We start from the raw sequence: 12,003 nt of genomic DNA, 5'->3' as shown, positions 1-12,003 counted from the left end.
ATTTTCCAAATTATTATTTCACTGACTTTTACAGTAAGTGATAGTTTACAAAACCAAAAATGATCCAGTACAAACCCATATATAAAGGTGATTGTGTGCATATCATATAAATTGTTAAGGGCATTTAAAGTTTGCTTGGCTTTATTTTAAGGCCTAACTATTATTTCTGTGTATTTTTTTTTACATTGTAACGAGATGATCCTTTTAAAGACTGTGTACTTTTTATTTTCATATTAATTGTTGTATAATTATCGGATTTTACACAACTGTATTACTCATATCAGTAGAGTGTTTTTTGTATTGCCTTTACGTTTGTTAAAAATAAATATAATAATTTTATAATAAAAAGACTGAGTTTTGTTCAGTAATAAACACGCATAACCAACTTGTAGGCTGGCTCGTTTAGCGGTGGTAAATGAGCAGTAAAGGATTTCTGAATAGGCGTTTTCTCATTTTTGTCTAAGCTCAAGCTAATGATATGCATGTAATCAGATCAGAATGCCAGTTATAGAGTTCATTATAAATAGAATTTATTATGATTACCATGTTATTAGTCTTGCTCTATCGTTTTTGTTACATTCACATATCTGTTTTTCTTTCTATTCCAAGGCGAGGTGCTTGTTGTGTTCCAAGGAACTGACTTGTTAAGCAACCATGATAAATAACAATCCTTCATTCAACTCATACACAACACAAAATTCAATTCAGTTCATTTTATAACACCAAGTCACAACAGAAGTTATCTCGGGGCACAGAACAAATACAGTGTCCAGACCATACAATATAACTGGTCTCACCACTGTCTTGTAAACTTTTCCTTTGACCTTTGCGGACATCATTTTGTCTCAAATTACTCCTGAAACTTTTCTCCATCCACTCCATCCTGCCTGGACTCTCTTCTTCACCTCTTTACCACATTCCCCATTTTCCTGGACAGTGGACCCCAAGTACTTCAGTCCTGCACCTTTGAAGCCAAATAGGCTAATAAAAAGCGAAGAAGGCCAAAGCTGAGGTTCAGAAAATTCTTGTAGAGAGTTTGACAGCAGACGTGGGGATGATTTCAAAGAGAGAAACTGAGTCCAAGCTCAGTAGAATAATTGCTTGTTCTTCACAAAAATTAAAAAAAGTCACCACTACCCCAGTATTCATAAGTACATTCACTGTTCCACCACTGCAACATTTTTAACATCTATTGACTGAAATTATACTGACATGTGTTTATTTAAATAAACAAGTAAATTAAAAAAAAAAAAACTTTTATTACCATTAACCATGCATCAATTTTTTTAAATCAATAAACAACACAAAAATAAAATTTAGGTGCTTTGATTTCTTTTCAAGAAGAGACCATCACAAGTAGCTGAAATTACAAAAGTTTCGATCAGCAGCGGGGGGTTGTGTGCGCACATGAAGCCTAACGAAATGAACCTCTTTTTGGACCAACTGGGATGAAAGCATCATGGCTTATCTGGTCACCATAGCAACAGGGAGTCGAGGGGGCGGGACGAGGCGCCGCGTGCAGCGGCTTGGTGTGGTGAGCTTCTGCTGACACATGCGCTGCAGACGAAAAAGTTGGTTGGAATTCGCGCCGCAGTAAATACACTGCCAAAGTGCCAATATGTCTGGAGATGACGAGACACAAGAGCAGACCATCGCTGAAGACTTGGTGGTTACCAAGTACAAGATGGGAGCAGAGATTGCTAATCGTAAGCGATAAATAAAAGCTTTAAATCGCCTGTTGTGGATCGGTCAAGCTAGCTAGCAGCTGTGCCATGTGCCGCAGCAGCGGGACTGGATTACTAAGGGAAATGAGCACTGTGTGTGTGTAACCAAGAATTCTGTGCATATTGCAAACAAAAAGGCAGATAATCCCACTGCGTTGTGGATTTGATTTAACGGCAAGTAGCTGTCATTGTCTGAATGAGTTCTGGAAATAGCTTTGTGACTGAGCTAACTCATTAGCAACGGTTAGCTAACCGGAACTGCTGGAAAATAGTAGTAGTTTTCACAATAAAAGCATAGTCTGTATTTCAATTAAAACGTGTAGGCAATTTACATGTATATTACGTTTTTAATATTTGTCCAGTAATAGTTAAATTATGCTAAAATACAGTAACCATCTTGAGGAGAGGATATATGTTTTTACGAGCATGCAAATTAATTTATTATCATGTTAAAATGCAGATTTTTTTCTTATATATTTGTTGTATGCTAATGTAAGACCACACTTACCTCACACCCACTTTTGTTACTTTATTCACCTACTTAATATTATATAAACATCTGAGATGATTTCACATCATTTCAACTAAACAATAAATTATAACGTCAAAAAACGTTCAATACAAAAACAACTGGACTTTATTTGTAACAGCTCCTCGGATGAGGAACGAAACGTCTTCTGTTACAAAATAAAGTCCAGTTGTTTTTGTCTTGTACGTTTTTTGAATTCATCATGTCCTGGATGACCGAGAATCTTCACCAGAATAAATTATAAGTTAACGTTAATGCCGAATATCCGACATCCCATTTGACACAAAAATGCAATGTGTCCTTGTGATTTTTGTACTTCAGATCTGCTATTTTGAGTTTATCCATTTTATTTATTGTTATCCAGGCACCAGTTAAATTCAGTCAGGAGTTGAATTTAAATTAAGTATATAGAAACATCAATAAGAATGTCATTGTAGGGCCCATTTTTTTCTTAAGATGTTTCTTAACAGTTAATAACACCACATAGAAGTGAACAGATGTGCGTTCAGTACGTTGCACTCTATGCTACCAATGTGCCAATTTCATTCACATCCTGTGTATTTGTCATCCTGCAGAGGCTCTGAAGACAATAGCTGCAGCAGCCACTGCTGGGGCCTCCGTGCTCAGCCTGTGTGAGAAGGGAGATGCGTTGATTGTGGCAGAAACTGGTAAAGTTTTCAAAAAGGAAAAGGACATGAAGAAAGGTAAGTGCTTTGCTGCTTTTTAGAAGTTCTTATTGATGTTTTTTACTTGGTACTTCCTCATTGACCCTCAATTTTTTCCCCCTCAGGCATTGCTTTTCCTACCTGCGTGTCAGTTAACAACTGCGTTTGCCATTTCTCCCCTCTGAGAAGTGACTCTGAAGTCATACTGAAAGATGGAGATCTTGTGAAGATGTGAGTTCTCTTGTGAGATTCACCATTGTGTCGTTTAAATAAGCAGTCCTTCTTCTCGTAACGTTTTGTTGTTCTCTGTGAGCAGTGATCTGGGTGTGCATGTCGATGGCTTCATCTCAAACGTAGCTCACAGCTTTGTTGTTGGAGCAAACAAGGTGCGATCTTTTGCACTCTCTGAGAATATTTACACAGTTATTAACTTGGGATGTTTTGTCAGTGAATAACATATTCCCTGTGTCACCCTCAGGACAACCCTGTGACAGGGCGGAAAGCTGATGTCATCAAAGCAGCTTACCTCTGTTCAGAAGCTGCTCTTCGGCTTGTCAAGCCAGGGAACCAGGTAAAGCCACCACCAGCCCTCATTTGACCAATAAGAATCGTGTTCACAGCTCATTTGATACAATCGTGCTTGAAAGTTTGTGAACCCTTTAGAATGTTCTATTTTCTGCATCAATATGAGCTAAAACATCATTAGATTTTCACACTAGTCCTAAAAGTAAATAAAGAGAACCCAGTTAAACAAATGAGACAAAAATACTATACTTGGTCATTTATTTATTGAGGAAAATGATCCACTATTACATATTTGTGAGTGGCAAAAGTATGTGAACCTCTAAGATGAGCAGTTAATTTGAAGGTGAAATTGGAGTCCGGTGTTTTCAATCAATGGGATGATGATCACGTGTGAGTGGACACCCTGTTTGATTTAAAGAACAGGGATCTATCAAAGTCTGCTCCTCACAACATGTTTGTGGAAGTGGATCATGGCAGGAACAAAGGAGATTAAGGAGATGAGGCTGGAAAAGGTTACCAAACCATCTGTAAAGAGTTTGGACTCCACCAGTCCACATTCAGACAGATTGTGTACAAATGGAAGAAATTCAAGACCATTGTTCCCCTCCCCAGGAGTGGTCGACCAACAAAGATCACTCCAAGAGCAAGGTTTGTAATAGTCAGCGAGGTCACAAAGGAGCCCAGGGTAACTTCTAACAGCTGAAGGCCTCTCTCACATTGTTAATGTTCATGAGTCCACCATCAGGAGAACACTGAACAACAATGGTGTGCATGGCAGGGTTGCAAGAAGGAAGCCACTGCTCTCCAAAATGAACATTGCTGCTCATCTGCAGTTTGTTAAAGATCACGTGAACAAGCCAGAAGACTGTTGGAAGAATGTTTTGAGGACGGATGAGACCAAAATAGAACTTTTTGGTTTAAATGAATTGCATACTTTTACCACTCACACATATGTAATATTGGATATCAAAAAAGTCCATGCTCAATAATCCAGGTATACAATCCAACAATTTTCAGTCAGGTCATCTGGACAGTTTCTTTTTTTTTGTTGAAACGTTTCATCTTCCATCCGAAAGGCTTCATCAGTCAAGGAAACACACAACACAAAACTGATTCTTCCCCCAAACAGCTTACTCCAAAGTGGAACAAGCCAGTTATGTTGGTGCTAAGATGGTGTCTTTGTCACGTCCCCCTCCTCTGTTGCTGGCCCTCTTCCTCGTCGACAGTCATGTCAAACTGGTTCAAAACCAAAAAAAGTCCATGCTCAATAATCCAGGTATACAATCCAACAATTTTCAGTCAGGTCAACTGGACAGTGTGTAAACTGTCCTGTTGACCTGACTGAAAATTATTGGGTGGTAATGGATAATTTTCCTCAATAAATAAATAACCAAGTATAATATTTGTGTGAATATTTTAACTTTTATCTACATTTAGGACTTGTGTGAAAATCTGATGATATTTTAGTTCATATTTATGCAGAAATATAGACAATTCTAAAGGGTTCACAAACTTTCAAGCACCACTGTATGTCATGCTGTTTTCCAACAGAACACACAAGTCACAGAAGCGTGGAACAAGATCGCCAAGTCTTTTAAGTGTTCCTCCATTGAAGGTTGGTGTTTTAAAAACATCAGGGTTGTGAATTTTCTGGTTTTAACCAGATCTGGGCCAGTCAAGAATTAATGTGATGATGAAATTAATCAAGAATAACATACTTTTATTTTATATTTTTAACAACCCAAATTGGTATTTTTCTTTATTTATATTTTGTTCTGTGACAGGTAGAACAGTTAGTTTCTATTCAAATTTCAAACTTGCATTTAACCATGTGTTTAAAGTAGGACTACATAAAATCATGTGCTCAATTTGTGATTTTATGATCAAAATATTTAAACCTGCAGTTTGCGTGGAGAGCTACATCTAGCTGCCATTAAGAATCAAAAAAAGAAAGTTTAAACAGAAGAGTCATCCCTGGTATAAAAACACCACTGGAAAAGTTTAGCATACTTTGCTTTAATGTTATGCTAATTTTCGTGGAGCATCAATACATTATTACTTTTATTTCGATGTTGATGTAGTGAAGGTGTTGTGGCACAGTAATACAGAACTCACCAAGGGGTGATAAAACGAAAAGTTTACGAGTTTTTGAAACATGAACACCTGAACAAAGTGGGAGTAAGTGTTGAATTTATAACCAAACAGAAAGTATGAGTTATTTAGGGAAATAGCATTTTCCACAAAAATGCACTGGCTTTGGACAAATTTGCTGAAGAAGCTAAAAGTTAGTTTCTAAAGCTAAAAGAATCAGAACACTAGCTAAAAAGAAAAAAAGAGTAATAGCTGAAAGCTAAAGGGAGCAAACTACTAGCTAAAATATAAAAGTAGCAAACTGATAGCTTAAAGCTAAAAGGATCAAACTACTAGCTACTAGCTTGTGTCATATATTTTTCAATATAAAAAACAAGCAAAAACCTCACTTTCCGGTGCCCAGAAAGTTTAGAAACAGTTTTAATTTTTTGTTTAAATCCAAGTGTTCCTCAGGAAGCCCCAACAGTGCCATCTTTTCTTTTTATTCCTTCAATCACATCCCTGAAACGTTTGGCAAAACCTTCGTTTCATGTGGTTTGGACAAACTTGACTGATTTGATTCACCGTCTGCAGGCATGCTGTCCCATCAGCTTAAACAGCATGTGATCGATGGGGAGAAAACCATCATTCAAAACCCCACGGACCAGCAGAGGTGAGTTGTTTCAGCAGACGGCCTCAGATCAGATTGTCTCAGATGTGTTCTCTGTGACCAGTGGGTGACCTCGGCACTTTGTGGTTTCTAGAAAAGACCACGAGAAGGCCGAGTTTGAAGTGCATGAGGTGTATGCAGTGGATGTGCTCGTCAGCACTGGAGAGGGGAAGGTCAGAAGGGATTTGGGATGATTAGATTGTCTGCTCAGTTCTGAAGAATCAAAATTGATGATTATTATTTTATTGTTTTTATTTTTTTATGATTCAGGCAAAGGATTCCGGTCAAAGGATCACAGTTTACAAACGAGACCCCAACAGGCAATACGGCTTGAAGATGAAGACATCCCGTACGTTCTTCAGCGAGGTGGAGAGACGTTTCGACACAATGCCTTTCACTCTGAGGTGACGTTTCCTCACTTCAAGTTACATTTTCCCCTTTATTTTATTTTTTTATTTTAATCGTTGCTAAGTCATCTCAGGTTGCTCCACCTCACCCTCTCTTCTGCTTTGTGTCTTCAGAGCATTCGAGGATGAAGGAAAGGCCAGACTTGGTGTGGTGGAGTGCGCCAAACATGAGCTGCTGCAACCGTTCACTGTGCTGCATGAGAAGGAGAGTAGGTAGAACGATCCTGTTTAAAATCAAATCCTTGTTTATCGTTAGGTATCTTTAAGAATTGGGACAAAATTGTTGCAGTTGTTACACCAGACTCACTTGCTTTCAACAAGTGTACTCAAACAAATCCAGTCAGATACCCAACCAAAACCATGTGGTGGGAGATGTCATTGATCAGTCTTTTATAGCAACTTCTCATCCTTCTCTATCTCTCTCATCAAGTGGCTCACAATAGATTCAACAATCCACATGAGACTGATTGCTATTATGAATGACAATCTACTTGTGACAACAGTATATTACCCACTTGATGTTAGGAAATGTTGGTTTTAATTTATAAAATATACAACTGAACATTACAAATGCAGTCACAAAGGCTGAGACCCCTTATACTGTTGGAGAAAAATGTTCTCGCTAATGTTGTTTACTCACAAAGAACCACACGCAACTGCTGAAGAAGATTTTTAATCGGGATTTTACTTGCAAGGTCAGATTTTCAGGACCGGTTACATACACATACATACAATGTACACACATGAAGACCAGTCACGAGAATCTGCCTCTTCCCCCTCAGCTTGCTTTTATATCTTATCAGTTCAGCTGAGTTCACAGAGCGCAGGAGGTGTCCTTGGCTGCAGCTGCATTCTGCACCCAGCTCCTCACTCAGCTCTCTCTACTAACCCAAACATATGATTCATGGGCAGAGATAAGAAAACATGCTTAACTTTTGACCTTCTCTGACAGATACCACTGTTCTTTAAGTTTCCCTGAGGCTCCTAATATGGAGCCATGAGGGATAGGGGTTAAAATATTCCACTATAACATTGGACGCCTCTTCAATAAGTCCATGCTCCATCAGTTGCTGCAGATAAATTTTATATCAACAGATGCAGCCTGTTTTTGCCAGAGTTATATTATGCATCATTAACTAATTAAGAATGGACATTTTAAGCAGAAACACGTTTTCAATTAGTCTTTAATTCAGTTTTTTTTTTATATGTATTTGGCACCCAATGTCTACATTCTGTCCAGTTCCCAATGTTCTGTCCACATACCACTTAAGGGTCATTTATACTTCATTAGAAGTGGAGAAATAGTTTATCTTTTATGTTTTTTTGTGACAAAAATTACGTTTTTGATCTTTCCTCACCTTTGAGAACTGGTTCTGTGCAAAACGTTCTGACAAAACTATTGTCTTGCAGGGTATGCGCCAAGCATTTTGTGATTGATCATAAATTTTGGGGCATGTTTATGTGGAAAAGTGACTGCACTTCCCTTTCACTTCCTTTAACTGCTCTGCTGAGGACGATCTGGCCGAGGCTGTTAGAAAATACAGACATCTTTACAACTGTTCCAGCAAAACTTTTATAAAGATGCTCAAAGAGCTTGTGGAAGGAGATGGTGTTGAGACAGAAGCAGCTGTCTGTGGCTCTGCTGTCTGAGAGGATGAGTGCCTCGGCCGGACAGCAAAATAAAAAAGTTCCTGCACCGCCGGTCAGAAGCTCTCTTCATGACACATTTACAAAATGGCTCTTCTTCTCGGTTAACAACAGAAATACCAGCTCTTCCTGCTTCAGCTTTTCCATTAACAACTGAAACTAAATATCCACTCAGCCAATTGTGGAGATGCAGGAATTCTTGCGGCTAATCTGAGTTCCATGACTATATTTTCCATTTTGAAACCCTTTCAAAATAAACTATGGTGGAAAGAACAGACACTGACTGAGTTGTTTGTATGTTATCTGTAAGAGTCCAGACCAGTATATTCTGTCATTTACGTGGTGTGGAAAATTAAGGACAACCTGCCAAAGCATTGAGGTTCTAAACTTGACAGCATTCATACAGTTCGTACTCTTTCAAAGCAAAAGTCTTTAAGTTGTCGTCTAAAACGCAGAATAAAAGAAAATCGTTGGTAAATCCTTCATAGTCTTAAAGTGTAAGGACCCCCGCCTCTTCAGTTTTTAACACTTGTTTTTAATTCAGGCGAGTTTGTGGCCCAGTTCAAGTTCACCGTGCTGCTCATGGCTAACGGATCACTGCGGATCACCAGCTGCCTCTTTGAGCCCGAACTTTACAAGTCTGAGCACGAAGTGGAGGATCCTGAGCTAAAAGTAAGACGCGCCTGATGGACGAGACACTCAGCTGAAAGATTTTTAACAGTTTTGGGGATATGTTGTGTCTTACCTTGTAATTTTATACTCTTACTTTGTGTCCATAAAGGCTTTGCTTCAGAGCTCGGCCAGCCGGAAGACTCAGAAGAAGAAGAAAAAGAAGGTGACTTTCAGATTAATTTGTTTTGAGAACGCAGGAGCATGTTTTACAACCGTTTGCTAAATCCTTTTTTTTTATTTCCTCTAGGCTTCAAAGACTGTTGAGAATGCAACGGGACAGGCGATGGAGACTGAAGCTGCAGAATAAAATCTCAATAAATAGTGACAGAAATTGGATGACCCAAAGAGCAGATGGCATGATTACCTTCTGTCCCGGCCTTCTAAGACGCTCGAGGGCACGGCCGCTGTGAACACCTCTGAATTTAACAGATTTCAGTCTGGGACCTGAAACACACATGGCATGGACCTCTTGCTCTGACAACAAACATATATTTAGTAAATTTAAATTTCATTGAGGTAACGTTTTGCTGCAGTTCTATCATGGAAGAGATGTTTTGGGCCAGTCCACATAAGATCACGTTCCACTTGGTTTGATTTGTTCTTTTCAGTTAGTGTCATGAAAGACATGGGAAATGAAATGAGTTTGATAAAGCAGCGGATGAAGAATGCACAGTGCTGTGTCATCATGTCTTTTAGAGAAATGTCTCTGTCAGACACCTGAATCCACACCTTTGAAAGGAGTGTTAACTTTTTGTGGACATGTCTGTCACTGTGACATTATTACCTGCTAGTACCAGTACTCTTGAATAAACTTTAAACGCAGCATTTATATTTACAGCCCGAGCAGTCTGTGCTTTAGTTGATTCTTCCAGGAGTCCACAGTAGGTTATGTGGATATCAATTTCTAAAACTGACATAAAGACATTTCATTTTTTCCCCTCTGTGGTGGACGGTCTGTACTCCTGCCAAGGTTTCAGCATTCAGTCCTCTGGTGCCACAGAGTCAATCTGTTGTACACATAAGATCATAACGGTTAGATCGATAGATGGATGCTTTTGTTAAACAAGTCCCAGTTTCAGAGACTATTTTTGGGAACAATAAATAACATGCTAGTATCACTTGTCTACTTGTGTTTGTTTTTAATTAACAGGATAATTTGTGATTTTACTCATTTAAAAATGGTCAAAAGTGCTGTATTGTAATTGTATGCAACTGTTTGATCAGCCTTTATTAGAAATTGTGATTAATGTACCTCTCTCAAGAGCTAAAAACGAAACAAAAATATATATACCCACGCTCTTTGTTTTTGAAGTAGCACTAGTGTTCACAATAGCTTGTCACAACTTGTACGATCTACAATAGACAATACTGTTAAATTGCCCAAATTTTTTAAATAAAATTAAAATCATATTTTAAGAAAGTGTAACTATTTAAAGTTGCGCAAGTGGTTAAAACGGCAAACCTCGATATTTAAAGTAACTTAAAAACAATGAAATATTCACGTTTCGCTGTGTTTTGAGTCTCGGAAAACTCAATTTCCCAGGTTTCAGTAGTCGTCCATTACATTTGACGTACTTACTGCATACATGCAACGGGTTATGACGTCATTGGTAGAGCGTCGAGTGGATTGTTCGCTTTCGGTGAGTACATTAGCTGCTGTCTGAATCCAAGTTAATCTGCGTAATCTTATAGCCAAATAAAATAATCATTGATATTTTTATTCTATTTTCAGCCTCCCTCTTTGAAATGAGAGCTAAGGTTGGTATTTTAATTTTCTGTGGCGAGACAAATGGACCTTTTACTGATGCTAACATTTGCTAGCTAGCTAACCAGCAAGTGTGATTTTTTTGTTGTTGTTGTTCGTTTGCAGCCGTTGATTATTACCTTAAGTGTCAACGAATCTTTTGCAAATTTTTTTTGTTTGTTTCGAGTTAGTTTTTAATCACATTTCTGTTGTTTACAGTGGCGAAAGAAGCGCATGCGCAGGTAAGATTTTTCTCGTTTAGAGTGAGTTCTGTAAGGTGGACGTTTTTTTACTGACTGCTTATCATGTTGCTGTGTGCAGGCTGAAGCGCAAAAGAAGAAAGATGAGGCAGAGGTCCAAGTGAAGTGTCCTCCTGGTCCAGCTGTTCCGTCTGTGTTGGAAGCTGGACATCCTTGAAGCCTGAGGACAAATGAATCAGCAGCTTGATGCTCAGGAGGCGACTTGAACCCTGCTTGTTGGCAGGCTTTTTCTTTGGGACATTCTGAACTCCTCAGTTCTTCAACTTTTGTCATTTGTTTGTTCATGCTGTGATTAAAAGTTTTGGTTTTTAAGTCCTTGTCACATATTCTTTGTCACTTTTTAAAGGATCTAATATTTACTGTATGTCTCAAATCAGTCACTGATAAGACTGTTTTTTATCTATAGGGAACAATCAATCTGGGAAAAACTGAGTCAAAACATAAACAATTTCAACACAAACTACTGTATAGACAGAAACTATTGATTAAATTAACTCAATTTATCTTGATTAAGGTACTAAAAAAATTACAGGTACACAACTAAAAAATGTATTTGCCTGAATGTGATGTTTGGGTATCGCAGAAAAAAACATGGATAGAAAACTACTTCACAGCTAATCAAAATATGTTAACCTAAGTCTTAAGGTGTGTTTGAAGCAATTTGGGAGCTACACTTAAAATTACATGATGTGAAATCCATCCATACATTATTTTTTACCTGCTTCCATTTTGGGTCGCTGGTGTCCCATGTCCATAAATCACTGCGAGGGCAGGGTACACCCTGGACAGTTCACATGTCCACAGAGACAACCAAGACAAACAACTGTTCACTCACACCTAGGGACAATTTGCTATCAGCCTAACATGCATGTTTTTGGGAGGAAACCCACGCATGCAAGCTCCACCCAGAAAGAACCCCGCACCGGGATTTGAACCAGGGACCTGCTCGCTGAGAGGCAGCAGCTCTGCCAGTTGCACCACTGTGCTGCCCCTTGTGAAATTTTATCAAAACGTTTTTTGTAATTGGAATGTGCAAAATAACTTGGCGAGTAGCTGATTGTGATTAAAGTGGATGCAATAGGAGGAGCCA

At 38.5% G+C, this 12,003-nt stretch overlaps 1 protein-coding gene and 1 long non-coding RNA gene across 2 annotated transcripts; both read left to right on the top strand.

Annotated features, from left to right (window-relative positions):
• The first annotated feature begins 1,524 nt into the window (after positions 1 to 1,524).
• Positions 1,525 to 10,027, top strand: pa2g4b (proliferation-associated 2G4, b). Its single transcript, XM_037684156.1, has 13 exons — positions 1,525 to 1,706; positions 2,829 to 2,957; positions 3,044 to 3,149; positions 3,235 to 3,304; positions 3,397 to 3,489; positions 4,995 to 5,058; positions 6,108 to 6,186; positions 6,278 to 6,356; positions 6,454 to 6,587; positions 6,705 to 6,799; positions 8,782 to 8,909; positions 9,019 to 9,072; positions 9,157 to 10,027. The coding sequence occupies exons 1-13, from the start codon at positions 1,619 to 1,621 to the stop codon at positions 9,214 to 9,216; spliced, it is 1,179 nt and encodes a 392-aa protein (XP_037540084.1). The 5' UTR covers positions 1,525 to 1,618; the 3' UTR covers positions 9,217 to 10,027.
• A 450-nt stretch (positions 10,028 to 10,477) lies between these two features.
• Positions 10,478 to 11,225, top strand: LOC119416955. The gene is made up of 4 exons (XR_005187123.1): positions 10,478 to 10,549; positions 10,642 to 10,667; positions 10,873 to 10,895; positions 10,975 to 11,225. It is a non-coding gene; the product is annotated as an uncharacterized LOC119416955 (long non-coding RNA).
• The last annotated feature ends 778 nt before the right edge of the window (positions 11,226 to 12,003 follow it).

The sequence above is a fragment of the Nematolebias whitei genome, chromosome 11 (genome assembly GCF_014905685.2).
Source record: "Nematolebias whitei isolate Nwh7 chromosome 11, NemWhi1, whole genome shotgun sequence".
Taxonomy (NCBI): domain Eukaryota; kingdom Metazoa; phylum Chordata; class Actinopteri; order Cyprinodontiformes; family Rivulidae; genus Nematolebias; species Nematolebias whitei.
The sequence above is the reverse complement of the archived record's forward strand: the minus strand, read 5'-3'. Positions and strand labels throughout refer to the sequence as shown.

Excerpts from the sequence above, each read along its gene's own strand:
- pa2g4b (XM_037684156.1), top strand. The coding sequence starts at position 1,619 with ATGTCTGGAGATGACGAGACACAAGAGCAGACCATCGCTGAAGACTTG. Across the intron at positions 3,305-3,396 it reads TTGTTGTTGGAGCAAACAAG|GACAACCCTGTGACAGGGCG; the intron begins GTGCGATCTTTT and ends TGTCACCCTCAG. Across the intron at positions 6,357-6,453 it reads TCAGCACTGGAGAGGGGAAG|GCAAAGGATTCCGGTCAAAG; the intron begins GTCAGAAGGGAT and ends TTTATGATTCAG.